The sequence below is a fragment of the Equus asinus genome, chromosome 27 (assembly GCF_041296235.1).
Source record: "Equus asinus isolate D_3611 breed Donkey chromosome 27, EquAss-T2T_v2, whole genome shotgun sequence".
Taxonomy (NCBI): Eukaryota; Metazoa; Chordata; class Mammalia; order Perissodactyla; family Equidae; genus Equus; species Equus asinus.
In genome coordinates, this window is record NC_091816.1 from 2726045 (window position 1) to 2739198 (window position 13154).

The following is a 13154-nucleotide window of genomic DNA, read 5'->3' on the forward strand; positions in this document are numbered from 1 at the left end:
CATTTGGAGCTGCAGGGGGGTTCAAATCCAATGAGAATGCATTTGGGGAGCCGTCGGGTCAAGAGAAGGAAACAGTCATAGCCCACTAGGATGACCCGATCTTCCGTTCTGGAAGATCCAGGTCTCCACCCTCACGGCCAAGGGAGACAGGGCCTGCCGACCTCCACCTTCCCCTGGCCTCAGACTGTCTGGCTGTACCCACAGGGGTGCAGGGACCTGCTGGATGAAGCCCGAAGGCCCCCTGGAACTCCTTTGTGCCAGCCTCGCTCCTCTCGCCCCCTCCATCAGCCATGGCGGAAGTTGCACAGCAAGTCACTCCTTTCCCTTAGTTTAACGTATTTGACTCAAAATGACCGGAAGTAAACTCAGGGAATACAAGAAACTCTAAGACGATTCTTCTCCAACTTCCCCACCGAAGTTCTGACAATAGAGTGGAACGTACATGGATGGGGAAGCGACGGAGGGAGAATTATCGAGGCTAGAGGCAAACCCCCAAGGGAAACATTACACACAAGTCTCCTGTTCTACCTTGAAAGTGGACTTGAAGTTTGCACATGTCAAGTGCAGATATATGTCGTCATTCGGGTTCTAGAAAGCTGTAAGCAAGCTGTCCTGTGGCTCCCCTGCCTGGCCGCAGCACTACACCACCCTGGGGTGGGGGTGGGGCTCCGGCGTGCGCACAGGCCTCAGGGCTCCTTGGAGGAGAGCCTGGGTCCTTTACACCGACACCCCCACCCCCGCACACGGACAGAGCGGGGCCCCTCTCCTGAAACCCTGATCTTACTACTTACTGCCTGGCGGGACGGTCACGTTTGTTTTCTCTCCAGCTGCCTGTTCCTCTTCAAGATCCCGGATCTAGCAGCTTTCACTCCCAAGACCAGGACAGAAAAGGAACTCCAAGCAATGACAGACAAACCTTGCAGCAGGGTTAAAACATGAAATCTTAAAAACATTTAAAAATGTGATTTAAAGACATAACAACGTAAAATGTTTGAAAACACTAAGGCCCTCAGCTGAACTTCTTCCTAGCAATCCACGCTTTGAAAGCCCCTCTCCTGTGAACACCTGTCACACTAAGTTTCAACGGCAAAGAAGTTGGTGGCAGTGGCCTGCACAATCACAGGGTCAAGGAGCAGGAGTTCCACTATTAGTTTCAAGAAAACACTTGACTAGCCATTTTCTCCCCTTCCCGTAACTTCCTGCTGGGTTGGGTAGTCCTGGCTATGCTTAGTGGTTGGGCTGCTCCATATTCATGTTTGGGACCATGTTAGTCTCAATGAAAAGGTGTCAAACCCTTTACAGCAAATTTTATGCCAATGCCAATCTCACAAAAAAGATTTCCAACCTTCAGCTATTGCCTCACTTTTTAAAATAATACACAGCCAAATTTCCACGTAACAAAATACAATTTCTTGGCAGTTCCTGCCACAAGCCACGACTGGTGATTTGGGCAGGTAGGAAGCTAACAGGTCCTGGATGGATCTTCAATGTCCATTTGCCGTGGGTGCCTACTCCAGGTGCACCTCTTGGGGGCATGGCTGACCCGTGGAGCCGTCTGTGGCACCAGCGAGGGGCTGTGCTACCCAGAATGCAATTGCGGGGCCCAGCCCGGGTGCCTCACCACTCTCGGAAGCAGGCCCAAAGTTCTCGCCACGCGCCCTCGGGCCTGCAGCTGCTCCCTGCAGAGTGGGCCTCAGACTGACGGAGATGAAGTTTCCCTGCGCCCAAGTTCCAAACTCGGCTGTTTTGTTTCTGTTAAAATGCAATTGTTTTTCTCTGGAGCGTGTGGTGACTGCTCAGCGTCAGGAAGATGTATGAAAACCTCCACTTCAATTCAGCATCCCTTTTCTCCCAGACAAACACGGTCGGATTTTAATAAATCAAAGAGCCACACTGTTTAATAAAAATTTATTGACTTACAAGTGATTATTTATCAAAAGACCATTAATAGCAGGTACTGAAATGATGTGTTACTGGGTGGTGCTGGGAGACTAATAGGAAATCAATGCAGCCGGCCGGCCGGAATGCATATGAGACGCCCGCCCCCCGACAGCTGGCGCAATTTCACCAGCAAAATACACCAGGCGCTACTCCTGGTGCAATGAAAAGTTCCCCCTTTTTATTTATCGTTTACAAATGAAATGATCAATACTTTTAATCTAGAGCAAAATTTATTAACTTTCCCATCGGAGAGAGACATATTGACTGGGGGGAGAGGGGTGGTAGTGCAGTGGAAGATGGATGGCGGGATGGTCAGCTCTGAACCTGTCCAGGAGTCAGTGTGCGTGCAGGTGCCCATGCAGTCCAGATGTCCCAGGCCACACACGGTGAGTGCGGCTGGAGAAATCGAGTGTGCCCACCCAAGACGCACAGCAGGCAGATGGGACCCATGGCACAGTCGACTCTCTCATGCATCAGGGCACAGCTGGAATCACTATCCCACAGACAGCTGAGTTTTTGGTCAATTCCAGGAAGAAAATGGTAGGGTTTATAGTCCCAGAAGACTTATGCAGAACAACAGAGTTAGCGCACACCCGGTAGGTGCTGCTATGAAGGGCTGAAACGGGACACACCCGAGGACTCCTGCCACTGGTGTGGCGTGGGCATTCAGTGCTCTGCAGAGCACTCCCCACCACCTCACATCAAGCCTCTTCTAATCTCTGACGGGCAGGAGGAGGAAGTGGGCTCTGACAGAGCGAAGAGTCAAGTTCCAAAGCTGCTTCTACCATGTCACAAGGATGCCACCTCAAACTGCTCCATCGAGCTTAGCTTGCTGAGCTCTGGCCTGGCTGACAGGCTTCTCTGTCGGGGAATTTTACTAGCCTTTTTAGAAAGTTCCTTCTCTAACTAGGTGAAAAAAAAACCTCACGTCTGAGTGAAAAAAGTCTTTCCAAGATCCACAATCAAACCTAGCCAGGCCCACAATCACCTAAAACACTGAGGACTCTCCTCCACACGTGGGGCGCACTCTAGTGGAGCGGAGCTTCGCTAGCCCCAAAGTTTTGAAGTTATTTCTGAACCCAGATGACTTGAGAGCTTAAAGCCAAAGCCTGAACTATGGTTTTAAAAATTATAGAAATTTCAGAGGTGGAACGGGCTTTGGAGGTCATTTAGCTCAAGTCCTTAGTTACAGATCAGGAAATAGAGAAATACAGTCACAACAGCAAAGGAGTAGCAGGTTTGGAAGTGGGACTAGAAGCCAGCCTGTGCTCATCTCACTAAGTAATTCCATTTGGTTTTCTTCCAAGATTGTCCTCATCGCTGCCGGGCTCACAAGAGTGGATTCTGTACTCGACATGCGTCTTTGTCCTTATTCTTAAGTGCCATGAGGTTCACCACTCAAGACCAACCCCGTCATCTAAAACCAGGTGTTCTGACTTCTGGATTAACATGGGGCCTGCAGGGACCCCAAACTAAAAGGATGGAGCAGTCTGATGAGTCTGCACGCTTGTAACAAGCACCAAATAAGTTTGGGCGATCTCTCTTTGGGGGTGTAATTCGCCTCCCTCTGCTGAGTGAGAGAGGAACAAAACGCTACCCAGCCCCCACGAGCACTTGTCATGGAGCAGGGGTCTGAACCAAGCTCCCCAGCACTCTGCTAGGTCATCAGCAATGGACAGGCTTGCTGAAAAGAACATGAGAAAACTAAAAACAAAGTATTAAAAAACACCTGTGAGAATCACTAAATGGCAGCTTTTTAAAAAGGGAACTTGATCTTCAAGCCCAATTTTTAAAGATCATTCTGGATAGCTTTTAAACTCTGCAAATATCACCTCCTGTAAGCTGAAAACCACTTTACTCTCGAACATTTTGTAGAAGAGTTCATAACAGCCTGTTCTTACAGTCCTAATAGTGTTTTTATTTGAGAGAGAGAAGAATTTCTCACTGGCTAGCAAGAGGGCGGGGAGGAGGAGCTGGGGGCTGTTCAGGGAGGCAGCGGCACCGGAAGGCCACCGAGGTGAGTCAGACTAAGGGCAGGGAGGAGAGGCCACCAGATCGGCTGCCTCAGGAGCAGGGCTTCACTTCCCCATCGTCAAATCGCCCAGAGGGCAGCCTTGGAGAGGTGACACTTAGAATGGCTTGTGCAAAGACCTGGAAGGTGTGTTGTGACTGCCATGCTGGAGCCAGGGGAGGGTGCCGGGGGGATGGAGAGATGGGCAAACGGGGGTGAGGCAAGGCTCTCCTCCAAGGGATGTTGAAATTGGTGGGCACTGGAAGCAAGCGCTGGCAAGGGATGCTTGGCTTCGGATCTGCCCTCACAGGGACTGCAGGCGGGCGCAGGAAGCCCAGTTTCTCTCTGGCCGGATGGCAGCCCAAGGGGCACCAAAGATCTCGTTGCCCCTCCTGCCACCCTCGCCAACCCTTCTAGAACCGCTGCTCCTCCCTGCTCCCATATTCCTCATTGCTTCCCATTGTCCTTACCTCCATGCTGCCCCTGCCACCCTCACTCTCTCCCCAAACTCCACCAGTGGAGTCCCCACCTGTGCAGAGATCCACATCTCAGTCTGTGCTGAGAACTCTAAACTCATCAGAGAGAGATGCAGATGTCACACAAGTCGTTTACCGTCTTCCCAACAATACCTGTCCTCATCCCAGAGGTCACGTGGATTTCCTAGTCCCAACATTCTACAGGTGTTCAAGTGAGAGAACTGTAACTCTGATTAGAAACCTGTTGCTTAGGGGTACATCTAGGGGAGAAAGAGTGAAGGGAAAAACCCCTCAATTCATTCACCACAGAAGACAATTTTATTTACTCACAAAACAAACCCCAAGCCCTGGGCAGCAGCTCTGAGCTCAGACCTTGTCCTGCCGCTCTTCACAGACCTGTCCTTCACTCCCAGTAGCCTCCCACCCCCACAACCACCCTGTGAGGTACGTATCGCCACCCTTCCCCTCCTGGTCCAGGTTAGAGACAGGGAAACTGAGGCACATGTTAACAGAGAGAAAGTCACACTGGAGTTCAGGGTGAGCGTGGAGTTTGAGTGCAAAATGCCTCTTGGCGGCCACTGCACACCAGTCACTGGCCCACCTTGCCTCTTCCCCTCCCCTTTGGTTACTGCCAGTGGGCAGCAGCAAAGAATTTAAAACTTCATTTTGCTGAAAGCCCCTGCAGACAAGTTTTCTTTTTATCAAGTCTGCAGAGCTCCAAGGCTGGCGGGTGGTGTTCAGGTTAAAGCGAGCCGCACTGCCTCAGTGGTGCCTTTCCTCATGGGTGGGGAGATCCTTTCCCCAGCAAAGTCCCTGGCAGGTGGCCATCTGTAACAGACCAACATCCTAACAACTCGGATACAGGAATGGGGCCAGTTTTCCCCAACCACTCAGCTGTGCATGCGCACAGGTGGAGAGCTGACTTTAATGGCATTCCTCCAACGGACTTATGGTACAAGAAACAAGAAGGCATCTCGTCCTGGGCAGCAACACCCAGCACTGTTCACTTCAGACGGCCAGCCCAGGATCCCGGGGCGGCTCTGAAGAAGCTGGAGTCCTGGGCTCCAGAGCAGCCAAAAGAGCCCTGGAGTCTGGAAAGGATGCAGCAGTGGGGGCAGAGGCGGCGACAACTCCAGCTGGCTCACGTGTCAGGATTCAGGCGCGGCAGCCCCAGCCGGTGCGACCATGGGCTCAGGACCGGCTCCTGTCCTCGTGGTTCCCAACAATCATCTTGCTGTACAGCCTCTGCTGCTCCTCCTTGAATGCATCCTTCACCTTCTCCCTCTTCAGCCCCCCATCCCTGGTGGCAGAAAGACTGGCTGTAACAGCAGAGCAGGCTTCTCACCCGCCCTCGCGCCACAGCCAGATGCACATGCTGCTCAAACACCAAGAAAAACCCACCAGAAACAAAAGGACTCCAGGGCGCTCTCATCAGCACAACCTCAGAAACTGGCCCTGGACTCCTGGAATGCGCCCTTTCTACCTTAAACTCTCACTCCTGCCCTGGGGTCAGAATTCCCTACCCATACTGAAGGCACTTTGTAATTGCTTAGTCTACCAAGGAGTTTAAAATTCTACTGGAACATTCATCGCCACCTGACAAAAGATAAAGGAGGCATTCTGGCACCATGGAAGCTGAGCCAAGCTTAGGAAATACTGAGACTTAGAATGAATCTGTAAGATCTATCTGTGAAATAATACCTGTAAAATCAGACCCAAGGATTCTCCAAATTCACCCAAACAACGAACACGAGGGGAAATACAAGTTCTTACTGCTTCTGCGCTCAAGGGCCGGTAGTGTAAGGGAACCCAAGTGACTCTCAGAGTTCTGGGCTAACACCCCAGCACCTCCTCCAACACCCCAAATAAATCCTGCACACTTGGACTTGCTGCTTCAAGGTCCCACTCCCACCGTCATCCCACCTCCTTGCCTAACTCTAGAATTAGCATCACCTGCAGTAACTAAGGAAAATCCCAGCCAACTTTTGTCTTTCTGCTATACTTTTTTTTTGAACTATGTTGGTGGTAGTGGCGGAAAAAGTCTCTGATGAAGCCCTACCACTGACAGACTTACACTAGGGAGATGCACATCTGCTACGCACTCGAGAACCCACAGCAAAGGCACTGTAAGCAAGGAGCCCCTTGTCTTTACCAGGCCTCAGTGACAGGGAACATGGAGCAGTGGTGGAACATTCCAGCTCCAGTAGCCTGTCGGACCTGAGCCTAAAATCTGGCTCTGGTGCTTAGTCTGTGACAACAGTTACTGAGACTCTGAGTCTCAACTTCTCACTTGTAAAATGGGAGTAACAGTTTTATCCCTCATGGAGTTATTGCAGGATGAAGTGAGGTCATCACGTAAAATGGGAGTAACGGTTTTATCCCTCATGGAGTTACTGTAGGATGGAAGTGAGGCCATCACGTAAAATGGGAGTACCGGTTTTATCCCTCATGGAGTTACTGCAGGATGGAAGTGAGGCCATCACGTAAAATGGGAGTAACAGTTTTATCCCTTATGGAGTTACTGTAGGATGAAGTGAGGTCATCATGTAAAGCACCAACGACACAGTGTCTGGCACACAGGAATTGCTCAATAAATGTTAGCATTTTTAAAAAGGCCATAATCTGAGGGCCATGCTATTACTTAAGAATCCACAGGTCAGTTTAAAACTTGAATTACTACAGCTTCTTTTCCTATAATGCCCACTTTAGTCAAATGGCCTTCAGAGCTGGCCCTTGCACTTAAAACTAAGAGTCCTTGCAGGTGGAAAGGTTTCCCTGAACCAGCCTTCATCCCAGTTACTCTCCTGCTATTTAGAAGCTGATCATCTCATTATGTAGTATAAGGGTCTACGGAGCTATGGCCCATGGGCCAAACTTAGCTGACACCTGTTTTTGTAATAAAGTTTTACTGGAACACAGACACGCTCATCGTCCATGTATTGTCTCTGGTTGCTTTCACACCACAATGGCAGAGTTGAGCAGTTACAACAGAGGCCACACGGCCCACAAAGTCTCAAGTATTTACTGACTCCTTACAGAGAAAGTTTGTCAACTCCTGCTCTAGGAGGGACCAAGCTAAATGCAATACATACAACTTCTGCCTTTCTAAGGATGGTCCAGTTTTGCTAAAGGTTATGGGCTCAGAGAGCCCAGTACTCCTATGAGGTTTCCAGATCAGCATCAGGTCACTCTACCTAAAGAGACAAAAACTATTTGGGTGCCCTGGTAGACCGGTACACACCCCAGAAAGGAACACAGACTCAACAATTTCAGTCGAAGCCTGCTGGGCTCCATGTTCCTCAAGGTCAATACGTAACATGGGGCACTTCCGAGCTGGAACCAGGAGAAAGGAGTCAAAGTGCTCACTCTCCAGAGCTGGGAGGCTCAATCCTCCACACCAGGAAGAGAGAGGAGTCGTCTTTGTAAATGGAGTCAAGCCTTCAGCGCTTGCTCCGGAAGTTCGTGTTCCCAGACTCAGCGGGCGCAGGCTGGCTCGGACTCACCACAGCAGGTCCACGAGTCCCCCCTGCCTGGCGATGGCCGCTTTCACCCTATTGGCAAACTGGACAGCATCCTCATCTGTCTGTAAGAAAAGAAGGAGTGAGACCACTCAACAGAGGTCCCACAGAGGTAGCTGAAGACCTCTGCCCGGTGTGGGAACCTACCTCTCTGGTCATGGGAGGCAGGTACCAAACACTGCAGACAATGGCCCAGCTGGTCATCATTCTCAGCAGGTATGTCACCATCCCATATTTGCTGCTGTTCCAGAAGGCATCACCAAACTGAGGGTCATACTAAAAGGCAACGGCAAGCTAAATGGTAACAACGTGTGTGTGTCAACAGCCACTTTTCCGAGTGCATCAGGTGGGGGGCAGTATGAGTATTAGAAAGCTGCTGCCAGACCCCTCCACGAACATTCCGAAGGAATCCTACATCTGGGCGGTTCTCACCTCCAGCAACACCAACCTCTCCTGACTGACCCCAGAGTCTGCTGTGGGCATTAGGGAGGATACCTAACAGCCTTCCTCAAACACATGTCCTTCCTCCTGGGGTTAGTCGCGTGTCTTACTCACTCACAGGTGTATAGAATCTATTATTTAAGTTTTCAAGCATACCCAAAAACAAAGAGAATAGGATAATATACTTTCATATAGCCATTCCCCAGACTCAGTAATTACCAACAGTTCACCATACTTGCCTCCTCTATCCCCTCCCCTCTTATAAACCCTCGCCCCAACATCACGTCATTCACTCATAAATACGTCTTCACGTACCTCCCCCAATAAAGATATTTTCTTATACAACTACCAACTTTTTAACTTCTGGTGCCCCAGACCAAGGAGAAAACAATTAAAAATCTTACGATACGCTTCTATAATTACACTTATAACACAGCTCATCTGCTGAGGAGGTGGCTCTGCTTTGAGGAAGCCACCAGTGTTCACCAGCAAGTGGGCACATGGCGACAGCTCACAAGGTCCCTGCCACACAGGTGCCGCACTTCCCACCCACAACCAGGGGGTCATGTGCCTTCCTCTGCCAGTGACTAGCAGAGGCCAAGGCTGTCCTTCACGCATTTTGTGGGAAACCGGCTGCAGCTGTGCCCCTCACTCTCCCCAAACAGAAGAATGCAAGTGGCAGGTAAGCAGGCTGGGAGTGGTGCTCGAGGAAGTGACATACGAAGCAACAAAAGGGACTGAGTTCTTGAGGAGAATGCCTGAACAGAGGAACTCCTACCAAAAGTCTGAGGGGCTACCACAGACTGACTGTGTGTAATGATAAAGTGAAGCCCTGGGACCAGGGAGTGACAAAATAAAAGGAGACAATTTCAAGAGTTATCCCACAGGACCAAGCTGTCACCAGCGTCAAAAACGCCCTTCCCTGGAAGAGCCGGAGCAGGGACGCTGGCAGGGATGCTGCGGGTGGGGGTGGCACTTCAACTGTATGATCTTTTAGGCCTGTCAAGCCTAAATTTTATGATCCTCAGAGCAGAAAATGGATAATTATGCCTAGTTGAGGACCTGACTACAAAAGTGAAGACATTTAGATTTAATTATACAAACTAAGAAATTTAGATTTAACTACAGAAAACTTAAGGAGCTCACAGTATAATACCAAAAGGAAACAAGGGAGAAGAATGAGTTTTAAACAGAAGCAAATGAGTATGACTGGAAGGAAGTGGTGCTATATTTTATAAAGCACTATAAGGATAAAAAATGTGATATTATGTGTGAGTGTGAGGATCCTTTGTTTAGGGTTGATTCTATTCCAGGCTAGGCAGACACCTGAGAGAAAAACAAGGCAAAAGCTCAAAATAGCAATAAATTCCTCAAAATCAGATAATGGCTTAATATTACTGAAAATGTTAAAAGAGCCTTGAAATAGCTAAGGTTATTCAAGTCTGGTTACCAATGAAGGCTTCCCAACAACTAGGAAAACATCTGCGCAGCGCAAGTTGTGGATCCCCCATGGGCTTCAATAAATCGTGAACGGAATGAAAGCATACGTAAAATTTACACGTTTTTCTTTGGAAAGGAGTCGTAACCGTCTCAAGGGTCCACGTCCCAAAACTGGTTAAGAACCACTGCTCCAGAGCAGGGTTCCTGCAGCGTGGTTCTTGACAGCAGCATCACCAGCACACAGGAACAGATCAGAAATGCAGGTTCAGAAATGCTGGGCATGGGGCCCAGCATTGGCACATCCCTCCAGGTGATGCTAACGCAGCTGGAAAGAACCGAAGCTCTGGAGTGAGTGATCAGGGCTTCTACCTACTAGTCTGTTTTTGATAAACACGTGGTGAAGCACTGGACCACCAAAATGTTAAAATGTGTGTGACACAAACACCACTCCTGTTCCCACACCCACAGGAGACACTGCTGACAGACTGTTTTCCTTCTTGCTGTTCCCAGACACAGCATCCTTGACACATCGCTCGGGCAGCCCTAACCCATAGCTCGGTTTCCCTGCGTTCATCATCTGCCATCCCTGCCCTGGTGCTTTGACTCCTGGTAGAAGGGGAGTGGCTGGCAAGCACTTGCTTAACCAAGAGGAACACCTCTTTCCCAACTGCACCTGCTGTGCTGCAGAGTGAAAATGAGGAATATTTCTACAGAATGCTCTGCAGAGGCACGCCTGCAAAAGCATAGAGACGAAATCCTAAGCACAACTCTGACCCGAACTTAAACAATGCTTTACGCTAATCCGAGATTCCAACCTAAATACTTTAAACATATGGACAATAGCCTGTGTTTTTTAGAAGTAACAACGTAATAACATTCTTTTAGAAATAATACTATGTGGCTATCTATAAAATCAGAAGAATGTGAAGGGGGAAAAAGGGAAACTGACTGGCTAACTGGATCTCATCTCTGGGTGAGCTGGAACAGTCAGAGGTACAAGCTGTTAGATGTGTCTCATACTTATAAGCTGTCCTTGGTTTATAAAGATGATACGACAACCCAAAGCAGCGGAGGTAGTCTTCCTTCAGGAATGAGGATACAGCTGCACCCATCCACCCTCACCTCTCTATTAGATCCACTCGAGCAGCCATACCCGCCAGCCCCTCCCTTCAGCAAGCCACCTCTTCAAGTGAAGCACCTTACATTCTAGTTGGGTTTATGAAGAAAAAGGTAATGGGGGGAATACACACAGTTTGTGAAGGGTGCGCCAGCTCCTGAGCCTGGTGGTGAGAGCAAGGTATGGGCTGGAACCTGGCTGTGCCTCATTCAAATTCTCCCTAGTCTCTTCAACTAGGTAATGAACAGTGTCACGTTCTCCTTCTCCAGCATCCTACCCACACTCGCCCAGCCCCAGGCTGCCCGCTGGAGTGGATCAACCCACCGACTGCTCCTTCCTCCACCTTGTCCTGCTGCATCCCATTCACGGCAGCTGCAGTAACGACCACACACGCCCTCAGAGGTCATGTACCTTGATAGCAACAGGGTAAACGGTGGCTCCAATTTCAAAACTTCCCTTTTTGAACATCATCACCGATGTATTATTGATGCAGGTTCCTAAAATGCAGGAGAGAGTAAAATGCTATTTCTTTTGGTCCTTTACCCCAGAGTTTAATGACTAAATATAATAAAAATTCTTCTAATGGCCCTTCAAACAGGATAAACCTGTCATCTCCCTAGCTCATAAATGAACACCTAAAAGAGATGGGCAAAATACTGTACTGTTTCCCATCCTCTGATTACAAGACCATTTCACTGATTCACACACACCAGCCTAGATAAAGGCCAGAGACACTCAGCAGACTTGGGAGGTCTCAGTAAGAACTCCACAAGAAGCTGAGACCCTGACGACAATAGAAGGATGGGATTTCTGCACTGGGGGAGTTCACACTATGGCAATCTTAGTCCAAATTCTGAATTCCCCTGAGTTTTCAGTCCCACAACCAACTTAAAGGGGACCTAACATTAGGCAGTGAAAACAGACATCCCAACAAAGGTTGAGACTTGGTTCCAAGGACACAGCAGAGACCCCAGCCTGCAGGGCTGCCCCACACAGAAGACCCCTGTGGTGAGCAGCCTTCTTACCCTCTGGGAAGATGAGGATGGGTAGCTTGCTTTTATCCTGCACATGCTCAGTCAGTCTTCAGGAGAGAAAAGTAAAACAAAGGGTCAGACAGCCTTACGTGCATCATCATCAAAATGCATTGAGGAATAATCTACATACATGTGACACTAGGTGGTACAAAAGCAAGTTAACAAATATGATCCTACCTTTCATGAACCCACAATCTTTATTTCATAAAGACAAAACTTAGAAGGGAAAATCAGATCACTATTTAATCCATACAACTGTTCAATTAAGTATTACAGTCTCTGCACAGAGGACACTGTTCAGACTGGGGACTGCACAAAGGACACGCCTGCCACAAGGCCCTGCCAAGAGCACCCTGAATAAATACCTGCTACCGAACTTCCTGACAGCCATGCTGGGTTGGACCTACAGTCCACCTGGCCAACACTGTCCCTAAAGATGCAGCAAAGGGAATTTAGTGGCGGGTTCATCTGTCCCCAGCAAAGATGGTCTCAGCTGCGTCCTGATTCCTCTCCATTTACTGCAAAGCTCCTGTCATTGCTTGTACTATACTGACCTTTTTTCCAAGCTTGAAAACAGAGCAGGACCTTGTTCCATTGCCTTAAGTGTGTTTTTATTTGTGAAAAACTCATTTTGAGATTTCAAATAGCATTAAAAGTTCATATGCTGTTTCATCTGTGGACAGATAATTTTCGACAAAGGAGCCAAGAACATACAATGGAGAAAGGAAAGTCTCTTCAACAAATGGTGCTGGGAAAACTGTAGAGCCACATGCAGAAGAATGAAAGCAGACCATTATCTTTCACCATACACAAAAATTAACTCAAAATGGATCAAAGACTTGAAGGTAAGACATGAAACCATAAAACTCCTAGAAGAAAATATAGGCACTACACTCTGTGACGTTGGTCTCAGAAGCATCTTTTCAAATACCCTGTCTACTCAGGCAAGGGAAACAAAAGAAAAAATAAACAAATGGGACTTCATCAGACTAAAGAGTTTCAGCAAGGCAAAGGAAACCAGGAACATAATGAAAAGGCAATCCACCAACTGGGAGAAAATGTTTGCAAATCATACATCCAACAAGGGGTTAATCTCCGTAATATATAAAGAACTCACACAACTCAACAACAACAACAAAAACAACCCAATCAAAAAATGGGCAGAGGATGTGAACA

At 48.6% G+C, this 13154-nt stretch overlaps 1 protein-coding gene across 6 annotated transcripts in view; it reads right to left on the reverse strand.

Moving 5' to 3' along the window:
* Nucleotides 1–1894: 1894 nt before the first annotated feature.
* Nucleotides 1895–13154, reverse strand: part of GPAT4 (glycerol-3-phosphate acyltransferase 4) — a 38280-nt gene continuing 27020 nt past the window's right edge. For 3 of the 6 annotated variants that reach the window (XM_014837764.3, XM_044751158.2, XM_014837767.3), the window contains 5 exons: nt 11970–12025; nt 11356–11441; nt 8094–8222; nt 7932–8011; nt 1895–5728 (listed from right to left, as the gene is read on the reverse strand). In XM_014837764.3, the coding sequence (XP_014693250.1) occupies nt 5620–5728; nt 7932–8011; nt 8094–8222; nt 11356–11441; nt 11970–12025 (460 nt within the window). In that variant the 3' untranslated portion in view covers nt 1895–5619. Of the gene's footprint in view, nt 5729–7669; nt 8012–8093; nt 8223–11355; nt 11442–11969; nt 12026–13154 lie in introns of all 6 variants that reach the window. The other 3 variants (XR_011498757.1, XR_011498758.1, XR_011498756.1) reach the window with 2 other exon arrangements.